This window comes from Chelonia mydas, chromosome 3 (genome assembly GCF_015237465.2).
Source record: "Chelonia mydas isolate rCheMyd1 chromosome 3, rCheMyd1.pri.v2, whole genome shotgun sequence".
In the NCBI taxonomy this organism is placed as follows: Eukaryota; Metazoa; Chordata; order Testudines; family Cheloniidae; genus Chelonia; species Chelonia mydas.
Window position 1 is genome coordinate 203,058,182 of NC_057851.1, and position 13,891 is coordinate 203,072,072.

The following is a 13,891-nucleotide window of genomic DNA, read 5'->3' on the forward strand; positions in this document are numbered from 1 at the left end:
CTTTTGCTTCCTCTAATAATTCTTCCCGGTTTGTGAGCAGCAGGTCAAGAAGAGCTCTGCCCCTAGTTGGTTCCTCCAGGACTTGCACCAGGAAATTGTCCCCTACCCTTTCCAAAAACTTCCTGGATTGTCTGTGCACCACTGTATTGTTCTCCCAGCAGATATCAGGGTGATTGAAGTCTCCCATAAGAACCAGGGCCTGCGATCTAGTAACTTCTGTTAGTTGTCGGAAGAAAGCCTTGTCCACCTTGTCCCCCTGATCCAGTGGCCTATAGCAGACTCCCACCACGACATCAACCTTGTTGCTCACGCTTCTAAACTGAATCCAGAGACACTCAGGTTTTACTTGAGGAAAGTACTTGAGGAGCTAGCTTTCAGTAGTATTTCAGGGCCAGGCCCAAACAGGTACTGTAGTTCCAGGTTCTCCAGGGAACATGTACTGTTGCTTTGGGCCCTCACCAAATCCTGCAGTTCTGTAGAAAGGTAGAAGCACCCGTTCCATTGCCAGGAGGTCTACGCACACTCACAAAGAGGATTTATTCCCTAGTTCAAGATTTACAAAACCAGATTTTTACATTGTTACACTTGTGTGAACCTGGAGTGACTTCCCTGAAGTTTAATGGAAGCACTCTCATGTAACTGAGATCAGAATCTGGCTCCTGTTGTTTTCAAACAGAGGAACAATTCACAGCAAACTAAGCCCAAACGCAGGTTATATTGGCCAAAGTCAGGAGAACAGGAAGCAAATCTTCTCTACTTCTCCAGATCATTACATCTCTTCTTCAAACGGTGGCTCAGAACAAACATCCCATATGTTGCTTACACCACAAACAGGAGAGTGAAGTGCTAAAGCAGTGGTTCTCAAACTTTTTTACTTGTGACCCCTTTCACACAGCAAGCCTCTGAGTGTGACCCCCCTTATAAATTAAAAACACTTTTTAATATATTTAACACCATTATAAATGGTGGAGGCAAAGCAGGGCTGGGGTGGAGGTTGACAGCCCACGACACCTCCCCCCGCCCCGCATGTAATAACCTTGCGACCCCCTGAGGGGTCCCGACCCCCAGTTTGAGAACCCCTGTGCTAACGGAAGGAAATGTGGATGCAGATGTGAGGATAATTTATGTTCTGTGCAAAGGATTAAAAAAGCAAGAGATGTTCTATGCACTTCCCAGGGCGGGAAAATGGTTCAAACAGTAACTCATGTGTTGGTGTTGCTATGTTTAGGAGCTCTGTTGCGTAGGAGGGAGCGTGAATGCCTCCTGCTCAGACATAATAGATTCAAATAAAATAAATGTTACCAGACAAGGAATAAAACTCACAGAGCAGGAAGAGGAGAAAATTACATTTAATTATAACCAGGGAGATGTTCAGCCAATCACAGGCCGAAACCGCCCAAATGACACTCAGTGACACTACATTCAATCATATCATTCCTTCCTTTCAGCATATTTTAACTCCCTCCTCAAATTATTAACCCTAGCTACAACTTGATGACAGCACAGGGAAGTCAAAGACCCCTAAACCTTCTTAATCCTTGCATGTAAAGAAAACATCTTAACAAGGATTAGAGTATGGTTTTGTTTTTATCATAAGGGAATTATCTTAAACAGGATGAACTCCTCTCTGTCAATATTTTATTTTTCCCCTCCAATAATGTGTCTATAGCTGAACCTTGATTTTAAAAGCACCATCCTTCACTTCTACATTAAAACACACAGTAGTGGGTGTTTTACAACGAGAGTGTGGATGGTTTAAAAATATGTCTTTTGTATGGCAAAGTTCACTGTTTTGGGCATAAGTCTTGTGAAAAAAGGCAGGAAAATTACAGCAAGACATCAGTGCTTTGTGTGTATAAAAAGATCTTCTACACTTTCCACAGTATGCATCCGATGAAGTGAGCTGTAGCTCACGAAAGCTTATGCTCAAATAAATTGGTTAGTCTCTAAGGTGCCACAAGTACTCCTTTTCTTTTTGCGAATACAGACTAACACGGCTGTTACTCTGAAACCTATCAGTGCTTCAGTTTATCTAACCTAACAAGTATGTGACAGAACAGGAGACTGCCAAGAACATCTTCATGTTCTGTACAGATCTTAATCTCTCCTGTCATAACTCCCCCTCCTGCCACATCTCATTATTTTGTCTCTGTTCAAAAAAACCAGACCACACACGATCTAGAACGCATGTGTGTGGAATAAGGAGACCATCTCTGATAGATGCATTTCTTGTTTCAGGCTCAAGGAGTGCCCGCTGTGCATCAGTTTAGTTGTATGGCAAAATGGCAATAAGGAATCAAACTGATTCTCAGCTTGCTGATGGACCAGATGACACTCAAAAGAAGAACTGCTTTGGGATTTCAGATCCACTCCTGACTTAGGGTACTGTTTACACTGCAATCTGAGTGCAGTTCATATAGACATACCCAAGCTAGTTCTGACCTACACATGCTGCAGTCACACCTCTGACTGAAGTGTAAACATACCTGTAGGCTCAGACCGCTCAGATATTTAAGGTGCAGGGATTGCTAGTTGACACAACATCCTCTGACAGGTTTCAGAGTAGCAGCCGTGTTAGTCTGTATTCGCAAAAAGAAAAGGAGTACTTGTGGCACCTTAGAGACTAACCAATTTGAGGCTGCTCTCCTTTTCTCTCTCACTCCAGGCTGAACAGCTGTGGGGAAGATGCTTCTCACCTAGACATGGTGGTTCACTGAGGTCATTTTACCATTATATAAGGTGCATTTTTTAAAACCTGAATGCTTTAAGGTAATTCATCCTGAAAACCTCATAAACCCCATCAAGTGGCATCACTATTCTAATATTAAACTACAAACTATCTCAACTTCTAGAACTACACTGATACCAATAGTAAATGCAAACTAAAACAACTCTTAAAGGGAATACTGTGAGAAAGGAACAGGTTTCTACTGGCTGGACAGGCTGATAGAAGACGAACCAAGGACTTTTATGGAGTGGGCTGCACCTTTTATTGGAAGGGCTGGAATATTTAGACCTAGGTACAAATGCTGCCAAATATTTTATTGGTTTCATGGCCAGCAAGGCATGACACATGGTGTAACTAACCTGATATTAAGAATGGGGAAAGTTTAATCTGAATATCAATAAATGCAGACTGACAAGAAGATCCTTTAAGCTGCAGAATTCATCTGTAGGGAAAGGTGGAACACTCACTGTTTGCACAAAACACTAGGAAGTGTACCGCATGAATAATCCTGCACTGGCAGACAGACTAAATGGAGGATCCAATCAAGAGGTCGTTCCCATTTAACTTTTATGGTTACATAAAATGACAACATTAGGGTGTGACTGGAGAAGGTACACTGCTACACATTGGGAAGTGGAAAACATTTTCTCCCAGCTGGCAGAGAAAAACTGGCCCAATTATGATCTAATTAATTTTAGACCACATAATTCCATTGAATTCAACTGAGTTATACCTGATTACACTAGTGCAAGTGGAAAGATAATTCCTTTCCTGGTCCATGACAAAAGGTAGTCTTCAATCAGACATAAGAAAATAAACAATATGGACAAGGATACCAACTGTGAATTAAGAACAGTCTCCCAGATGTGACATGTTTTGTTAAATACTCTTACAAGGGGAAAAACCCATTTATTTCCTCCAATGTCAATCTATTTTGCCAGGATCAAACTTCTACCTTTTAATAAATTATGGCAGTATAAGAAAACCTTAAGATACATGAGGATTCCAGGAACACTGAGAATTTAAATTCATATGAAGTAAATGAAGATGAACACATTGACTGAGGCTTGAAACTTTAATTTAAAAAAGATACCCAAGAATGGACTAGTAATAGATGGTATCATGCCAATGCAAACGGAAAATGGTTTTTAAAAACCATCTCCATTTTAAGTAAATTTGAGTGCACACTATATAAATTGACTTAATAATGGTCTTCTTTGCTAGCTTTTTTGAAATATAAATCAGGTAAGTCTATGCTACTCAAAATCCAGTATGTGCGCAATGTTAACCTAACGAAAACATTTTATAAATACAAACTTATTTTTAGTATTAATAATTGCAACATACTTAATTACCTAAACATGTAACCAGAAACAGAACTATTTCATGTAGAATCTATTTGCCAATTCAGTCTACAATGGAAAAATACTTGCTAATCCTTTAAACATTATTGAAAATGCAAATATACTTCATTCTTGGATTAAAACAATTGCAGATTTAAGGTTTGGAACAGTACACAGTATCCGTGCATAAGCAGCCTACAAGGCGGTTGAATACTTGTAGGTACTAATTACAATTTAGTGAAAAACAAACTTTTCGTAGTAAGTTTATAACAAACGTACTCTTCAGAAGCAAGGAGAGAAGATTTGTTCTGTATTTATGAAGAAACATCCATTTATTATAAAACAAGATAGGAGATCTTCGAATTTAGTGGAGACAAGGCAACATTAGAGCAACAACTTCAGAGCTTCTGAATGAAATGTAGTTTCAAACTTGCAAATCAAGGTGAATGTAGCGCCTAACATGCTTTCTTCTTCTCTCTATAAATGGGATGAAGTAGAGAAGCAAAGCTTCAAGGTATAAGGATTAGAGCCATCTGTGAGAAACAAGGGCAAAATTAAATATTCAGTATAAGCTTTCTTGTATACAATTTTGTCAGTTAAGGAGCATATGCTTCCTGACATGCTTAGCAGGGGTGTGTTTTGGGGTTTTTTTTGTTTTAATTTTTCAGGCACTCCAAAGCCTCCAGGCATAGGTTCTCTAATAAACAAGGCTTATTTATAGAATGGTGGCATTTTCTAGACTGCCATATAAAATGATAGTTTAGATCACATATATGCACAGCATCCAATAAAACTGACTAGTATGTAGTAAAAAGTGCCCCCATTATTAACGGCCTCCACTGGAGGATTTATGAGAGCAACATTTATAAAGGTGATTTCTAAGCCAAGAGAAGGTGGATGTTCAATGAAAGTGACAAGCAGGAGAAAAGTGAAACTGCTGTCAAAGGTAGAATGGGAAATTGGATGCACAATTTCATCCTTGCTTGACCAAGAAAACTCTCGTCTCTCTGGGAAAGCGAGGTGTCAAACCATCTCTCCTCTCTCTTTGCCAGAGGCTGCTGTTCTGCTGCTGAGGGCTGCTACAGTAGAGCACTCTTAGAGCTCTGGGAGGTCATGGGGGCTTTGTTCCAGTGGAGCAGCCCACCTTGGGTAATACTAGTTTAGTATGTGTTGGTCAACGCTTCAAGTTTTAATATTATTTTGTTGACCTTGAAGAAAAACAAGGTCTTTCCCTTAGTTTGTTGATTCTGTATTATGAAAGGACAGAGGAAATTTTTCTTCCCCCTCCTTCCTATCCATTAGGTCTCCCAGAAAAATAGATACCAAAGAATGAAAAGTGCATTACTCATAATATCTGAAACCCTCATTCCATTAGCAACAACTGCCTCAAACTGTTAGAATGGCAGGGAAGACACTTCCTCCTCTTTTAACTTCAATAAGAATTGTAACTAAAATAACCTTAGATACGGGGCCAGACTGTGATCTCATATCCATGAGACCTGGAACATTTCTATTTGCTTTAATAGTTACTCCAGACCTCCACAGAAATCTGGCCCACTATTTTAAACAGAAATACAGGTAACTCCAGTCTCATTTCCTATCAGTTTGAAACTAAACTGGATTTACTTGGCCCCATGATTTCTTACTTAGAAGAGGTGAAACCTGCAAAAGAATTATTTGTTTAGAGCAGCAGGTTGTATATTTACAATCCCAAACTGAATGAAAGCCCCTACTGGTGTAATGAATTAAATGTTTAGATGTCATTAAATCGGCCAATATTTGAGTTCTGGGGTTATCAGAGAATATACAGGTTAGATTTCTCCATTTATTTTCATTTGGGGAATTTAAGAATGCTGTATTAAGTCAGACAGTAGATTTTATTTTGACTACAATAGTTTTATTTATTCCCTTTCTGAGAGCATGGCTATAGACAAAAACAAGCTTTGTGATAGGAAATCAGTTTGAGCATCCAGTGGTTCTCAACCCTTTGAGCATATTCCATCCCTATACAGATATTACGAGTTTTTCAACTAGACTCTAAAGGACCTCCATTTTTGTCAGCATTCCTGTAGTCAACTGAAATCTTGGCACTCATTATTTGGAAAGCTCTTAGCACAGGAATACATGTTAGGAACCTTGTCACTGGAGCACAATGAAGGAAAATCACAAAGGACATCTTTATTTTTTCAAGCTGCAGATTTCACAGAATTATTTGCATCTGAGACACTTCTTATAGAAAAGATATAATATGAAAGAGTGGTGGGGGAAATCAGAGGGAAATACATTTTTTTAAACAGCAATTTATTGTAAAAAGTCTTAAATAGAATGACTTACTTGGGACTCTTATCTGGTAGTGATTAAGTACAGTGAGAGCCTCCACTGCATCTGTCTTGCATTCCCATTCCAGCAGACCAGAGAGCGTTTTGGCAGAAGCTGGTAGAATAAGAGAATCAGACCTTCTTGCTCCCAGAACAAGTAATTTTAAAACATGAACTTTATCTAAAAAACAAATATTTACTTACGTTTCGGATCAAACACTTTATATTTGATGAAAGTGAGAACTTCATGGTCATCACACAACTGCCACAGGAATAAAAGAAGAGATGAAAATATGACCAAGGTTAAGATTGAAATGCCTATTCCCAAATACTGAAGAAGTGACTAATGACACTTAGCTTAGAAACTCTTGTATTCGACCAACGAGAGTTGAATTTTATTTAGGGTAGTATTCTCTGCATTTTTAAGTGGAACAGCACATTGAAGGAAAAAAATTAAGATCCCTTCTGCTGTAAAAGATGTGTGAGAAACTTGGGAAAATTAACATTTTCTAACACGAAATGCTACTTGCTGACTATCTGGGAGGACAGGCACCCAAAACAAAAAGCATTCAGCCTAGAGAGAATTTCCAGTAATTTTCAAGACAAGTTATTCAGGAGAATTATAACATGCTTAGATTGTAAGCTCTCTGGGTGCGTCTATACAGCAATTAAATACCCGCAGCTCGTCCAGGTCAGCTGACTTGGGCTATGGGGCTTGGGCTGCGGGGCTAAAAATGTCTACACTCAAAATTTTTAGCCCCACAAGCCTGAGTCAACTGATCCAGGCCAGCTGCAGCCATGCTATGGGTCTTTTATTCCAGTGTAGATGTAGTCTTTGTGACAAGAGACTGCATCTACCTCAGTTTGTACTGTAGGTAGTACAATGGGGCCAGTCCTGATTGGGGCTTCTGTGCACTACTAGAATATAATAAAATATTCATTTAGTTAGATAGAGGCTAGGTTTGGGCATTTGACCTGTCCAAAAATAACAGGTTAAATATTGTCAAAAATGGTCAAATATTTTAAAGCACTAATTTATTAGAATAATAACTATAGTAATAAAAGAGACTTTATGGTCTTCAATAGGCTTAACCCTTTAGATACTTATGCCTAATTACAATAAAAGATTACTTAACTGAATTATTTGAACTCAGAAAAACGTGAAACCCAATGAAATGAAGTTCTGTAAACTGAAATAATTTCAGCAAATTCTAGCAAATGTTAAATTAACATTTAAAAATGAATAGTTACAAAAGAAAAAAAAAGAAATTAAATCTTCTGTGTTGGGAGGAGGTCTAATGACTGAGCCCTCCTCTTCCCCCATCATTCCCTTCAGAGTTAATTTCTGTATGCTCATCTAGTCAGGTTAGATTGTAAACTCTTTGGGGCAGGGACCAGGTCTGAACTTATTTATTGTGCTCTGTCAACCAGCATGTACACTGGTGGCCAGGTATACAAAGCAAGAAAGACAAACTATTTGACCAATATTTGTGTATGTACACACACAATGTTTGTTCTAGAAGGTTCCAGCCAATCAAGATGCTTAACTTTCAGTTAGTTCACCTTTTCCCCCAAACAGATGGCATTAGCATGCAATAAAGTGTGTGATCAAGACATTTAGATACACTTGCTAACAGATGGTACCATGATGCAACTGAAAAGGCAGGCCACCGCCTACATCAGGGCATTCCTACTGAAATATGTGACCATAGTCAAATAGGTGCTCAATTGACATTATTTGACAGGTCAATTGACTGGCTTGTCAACCTTATTTGAGGCACACTAAGTTAGTCGGAATTTTAAACAAAACTACCAAAATAAATATTTTAAACCATTTATAGCATGGCTAAATATTTGCACAATTACCCATAGGAAGCATGGAGGTAGCTTTGAGGTACGGAGAGATAAGAAATGATTGAGCAACCATTAAAAAAAATTAGGAAATCCCAAGTTAACTTCTCAGCCTTGTAATCTACAGTCATTTTTTATCTTCACTACCATCTCTCCTTTCCCCACCTTACCCTTCATACCACCATGCACTAAGGTCTTCATTTCTGGCTCTTGCTTCTCACATTTTGTTTGTTAAAGTTGTCATATTTCCAGGTTCAGGAGACAGAAGTACAAAGATCTTTTCACAGCTCAACTGGATAGATTTTCCATAAAGGGAGCAATGCTAAGCACTGCAAAAATACAGGGGCCTCTGTTCATATATAGCATTTAATGGGCTCCATCTTAAAACATCAGTACTGTTACCATTCAGTTACCACAACTGTTCCTTATTCAAAGTACAGGGAAGGACTGTGTAATTCCCAGTACCAATGTATGCAACCATAGTTTTGATTTCCTACCTTTACGAAGGTTTCTTCAGTCACACACAGGGGTACATTATAATAATGTAGCACGCAAGAAGGTGGCTGGATTATATTCTTGGATGCCTGGCCAGCACTGGTGAAGCGATTATTCTTGCTCATGGCAAAATCCTTGTAACTACTTGTCCCATCCTCCAGCTCAAATATCTGACTGGGAACTACCGAGTGCTGCTTGGACACACTGAAATTTAAAGATACATAGTTAAGAAACACCCCCCATTCTGACTGAAGCTGTTCATAATCATACTTTTAATATAAGGAGTCTCAAGGCAAGAAGAACAGAGGACACGCACTTGCAGCAATGTGAAAAAAGTATTGATTCCCTTGTTTAATGCTTGGAGAAGGGTTCACAGATATGGCAATACAAAAAATTTTCATTAATGACTGTCAAAGTTAGCTATTGTCTTTGTACGTTAAGTCAAGTATGTTTACCAAGGTGTGTGTTGTACTGTTAAAAATTGCATAGTGCATGTACATCTGGTTTATATCTCACAGATTTACAGCTTGAATATCCAAAACCTTTTTGATGCCCCATTTTGTAACTGTTATTTACCACCTTAGATTTATTCCAATTGAATTATTTGAAAATTTTTGTGAAGTGTCAATCAGTTGTTGTAGCAATAGGGGGCTGAGATTTTGCAGTCAATGCACACCTGAAAGTGAACTGCCAGTGTGATAAATTGCATATTTACCAGACATTAAGCCTCTTCCCAAATAACTTGACATTGTTGAGATGTGTGACAGCTCTTTCCACAGCATACTCATCACCCATTTCTACCAATGCTGTGCCTGGAATAGTCTTCATAAATTTTACCTAAAATAGTTCAGGAATAAGTGACAATGCAGTTCAAAGGAAACCATTACTGTAAGAATTTTGCAAGTTCTTCTGGAAAGTTGTTACGTGCCAACTTAAAGTTTTCCCTGGTATCAATAACTATGTCTAGAAAATAAGCTGTTCGCAGCCCTTAAATTCCAACATTAGATAGATGGAGTTGGGTTTAGTAGCAGCTTCGAAGTTCCTAATAAAATATGTTTTACCTTTTCAATATTTCCGTACAAGCAGAACAGGTTGAAGACCCTCGAACAGTTCATCTTTAGCTGATGCAACCCACTAACCATGACAACTGAGCCAGAAGGGTTTCCACCATGCATGTAAGAGGAGGAAGCCTGGGGTAGTGGGTAAGCAACAAGCTCTGGAGTATCCCGAGATCCCATTCGGTACCGGCTTGGTAAGGGTAACAAAGGACCATGTGATCCTACAGAAACGACAGAGACCAGGTTAAACACTACTCAGCATAAGCCTTGTTTACTTACAGTCTATTAATGCTCCACTATACAAATACTTGATTTAAAGGGACACTATCCACTAAGAATTCTTTGTAATTTACTAACTGAATTCCTTTTTCTAGCTAGACCAAATGGCCGTTTATTTTCCTCCTGTCCACCCTCACGGGTTCCTCCTCAATGTTTAAGTAATTCTGATGTTCAGTTAGTTTCTCCCCTGCTGACAATTCAGTGAAACAACAGAACTGCTGCCAAGTGCACAGACTGCAAAGAATATTTTAATAAGAATTTTGGCTGTTGTCCTCTTAGAGGTTACTTGTTAATGTGTTTGCCCCTTAGAGGACAAGCCTGATATTTGAATCCAGCAACTGCATCTCATGCAGGCTTTAATGCTGAAATTTGCTGGATGCAGGCACAACAGCCCACCACAAACTGCAGCATCAGAACCATAATAGGTAGTTTCCCTCTACCACTACTGACCCATTTAACACACTCCTCCCAACACAGCACACAAAAAACCCCTGCAAGAAAAAGTTAGGTTCTCTTAAATAAGCTGTCTGGCCAATTTAGTAGTCTACTGGCAGAGTGTCATGCCTCCACAATGGGAAATCCAAGTCTGAAATTCTAGCTTGAGGCCAGGCAAGGTTGGAATGGTTCAGAAGCAAGACACTCAATTTTTCTGGGGAGATGTGGAAGGCAGGGAAAGAATGTCTTTCTTCAAACAGTTCTCCAACTAATTCATAAAAAACATGCATATTTAAGGCTCTACATTAATACAAATAAAAGCTGCCTTGTTTTTCACTATAGGTAAAGACTCATTTTTCATGAAGCAATGTGCCAAATTTCACAGTGGGCTCAACTGCATAAATCAATGTTTTAATGGTCACACTTTACTGAACTGACACAAAACACTTATAAAAGGTACTTGAAGTATTTCAGTGAATCATTTTCATTCACATTTTAGCTTGCAGGGGCTTTAACAACAGTTTCCTTTCAGGTGCTAGGGAGGTCTCCATTCTTCTGAGGCCTGGTCTACACTACAAAGCGAGGTTGACAGAAGGCATGTGTTGTGCATGTGTCTATGCTTAAATTTATCTCCCACTCATGTAGGGACTCCATTATGGTGACACAGTAATACCACCTCCCCGAGCAGAGGTGAGCTGTGGTTGATGTACTGAAGTAAATGTAGCATGAATATAGACACTGTGTTACCTATGTCAACCCTAACAGTCCTCCAGCAGCTGTCCTGCAATGTCCAACACTGACCACTCTGGTCATAATTGTGAACTTCACTGCCCAGGTATCATGGAGACCAGAAGCTCTCCCCACCCCCCTTTGAATCTCTGCAAATTCCTGATTGTCCAGCTTGGCCAGGCACACCTAGCTGCTCTCCACTGTTGTGTGCAACGGCCCAGCTGACCTTGCTGGCTCCAGACGCACCTGGCTGGAGTACACAGGAGATATTAGATCTTCTGGGCCTGTGAGGAGAAGTTGTGCAGGCACAGCTCCAGACCAGCCATAGAAATGTGGACATCTATAAGCAGATTGCCCAGGGATTGCGGAGAAGGGATAGGACACGGACTAGCAGCAGTGCTGCATGAAAGCAAAGGAACGGAGGCAGACAGATCAGAAGGCCAGGGAGACCAACAGTTGATCGGTGCCGAGCCTCAGACCTGCCACTTTTACAGAGAGCAGGATACCATACTTGGCGGAGACCCCACTACCACCCCACAGTCCACTGTGGATACATCTGAGGAGCCTGGATGTCCACGAGGACAAGAAAGTAGCAGAGGACGGGGACATGCGACCGGTGGGTTCAGCTATGCTGCAAGCCAGGACCTGTTTGGGATGCCACCGCAGTCCGGTCAGTCCTGGCAGTTGAACATGGATGACCCTGATGCAAGGGATGGAATCTCGGGTGTGTAAATGTATTTCCCATTACATTGATGTACTTACGGCATCCCCCAACTCAACGGGACACAGCTACTGACAGATCTCGATGAAACTTTCATGGAGGTACTCTGCAATCCTCTTCCAAAGGTTTCTAGGGATAGCGGCCTTATTTCTTCTTCTGCAGTGGGATACTTCCCTGCGCCAGTTGGTGATAATTTTGGCAGGCACAGTTGCAATACACAGGCTAGTGGCATATGGGCAATGCTTTGGGACCCAAGCAGCAGCTGTGCTCTGTTCCTTTGTCACCCTCAGGAGTGAGATATCATCAAAAACCACCACCGCCTGTGGAAATGGTGCCACTCCCATAGCCCTATACTCAGTTTCATGCAACTGAGCAAGTCCCTCATTTCCCTTGCCCCTGCCAGGCCTTACACACCAGGGCTGGGGCTAAGAGCGGTGCCATGCACAAGCATTCTGAAGTGTCAATCAGCATGTCTTGTTTAAAACTTCAGGGGAGTAAGGGAAGGGAGTTCTGAATCTTAACTTTCACGTTTCATAGTGACTATACTGACAATGGTACCTCTGTGCATTTAATCTGTAGCTGCTGCCTTGTAGCCTTAAGGGGTTCCCCCTCCACATCTGTGGAATGCCTGAGCCAGATAAGGAGGAGAAAGAGGAGGACTTGGGAAGACATGTTCAGTAAGATCCTGCATGCCAGTGCTGCAGACGACAGTGAGCAGAGGGCCTGGAGCATGAACGCTGCAGTCTCCAGGGAGATGGAAAGAACGGAGAGGAGAAAGGCCCCAGGGTCCCAGCAGGCCAAGGAGAGGGAGATGCACCAGTACATAATGGGGCTTCTCCGGCAGCAAAACACAGATGCTGCAGACTCTTGTGGACTTACAGGTTCAACAATCATGGGCTCACCTCCCTTTGCAGTCCATGGAGAACTCCATTATAGACCTCCCTACACACGACCCCGGGCCCCCGCACCCCCGCCAGCATCCCACATGACATCAGAGGCCACATCCCTACCTCTTACCACTCCATACCAGGGAACATTAAGGACAACCACAGCTTCACATTTACTGACATGGGAGAGCCGTGGTTGCTGTACGTAACTGAAATAGACACGAATGTTTCTTCCCCTTCTTAAGCTCCGTTTCCATAAATGTATGATTTTTTTTAATGTATTTGCTTTTAACTTGCACAGAATTTCTTTTGCACTGTTTTCATTACTCTGTACAATTCTAGTGTTTGGAAAATAATTCCTCTTGATTACTTCACACACATGCTCCAGAATGGCTGGTGGTACTGAAAGCACCCCGGGTTATTGTAGTCTGAGACAACTCAGAAGCTCAGTGACAAACAGTGTAATAATCATAAATGTACAGCAAACACCACAACATTAACAGGTGCATTGACAGTGTTATGTTCATAGAGGTACACCAGACACCACACAATTCCTGACAGGCTCCAAAACAGCAGGGGCAGGTAGATGACAGTACACCAAAACACATTACTGTGGTTCACTGTTAAAGTGCTCTTTCAAAGCCTCCCTAGCTGTATAGCTCTGCATTAAGCTCTTCTAATAGCCCTTCCGCCTAGCTATTCAAACTCAGCAGACAGCTGCTCCACCTCTGCCCTCCACCCCAGCAGCAACTTCTCCCCCTTGCTTCACAGATATTATGCGGGACACAGCAGGCAGTTATGACCACAGGGATATTTTTCTCATGGACGGCCAATCTTGTGAGTAAGCAACGCCAGCGTTCCTTCAATCTACCAAAAGCACATTCAACTGTCATTCTGCACCTGCTAAGCTGGTAGCTGAATTTTAACTTGGTGCTGTTAAAGTGGCCAGTGTACAGCTTCATGTGCCACGTGAGGAACTGGTAGGCTGGGTCTCCCAGGATTGTTAATGGCATTTCAATATTGTCAATGGTAATCTGCCAGTCAGGA

General features: G+C 41.0%; 1 protein-coding gene across 1 annotated transcript in view; it reads right to left on the reverse strand.

Moving 5' to 3' along the window:
• Positions 1-1,331: 1,331 nt before the first annotated feature.
• Positions 1,332-13,891, reverse strand: part of HNRNPLL (heterogeneous nuclear ribonucleoprotein L like) — a 40,889-nt gene continuing 28,329 nt past the window's right edge. The window contains exons 8-13 of the mRNA XM_037896384.2: positions 9,797-10,014; positions 9,451-9,572; positions 8,738-8,939; positions 6,594-6,651; positions 6,406-6,504; positions 1,332-4,604 (exon numbers count right to left, since the gene is read on the reverse strand). Of these exons, the coding sequence (XP_037752312.1) occupies positions 4,549-4,604; positions 6,406-6,504; positions 6,594-6,651; positions 8,738-8,939; positions 9,451-9,572; positions 9,797-10,014 (755 nt within the window). The 3' untranslated portion in view covers positions 1,332-4,548. The remainder of the gene's footprint in view (positions 4,605-6,405; positions 6,505-6,593; positions 6,652-8,737; positions 8,940-9,450; positions 9,573-9,796; positions 10,015-13,891) is intronic.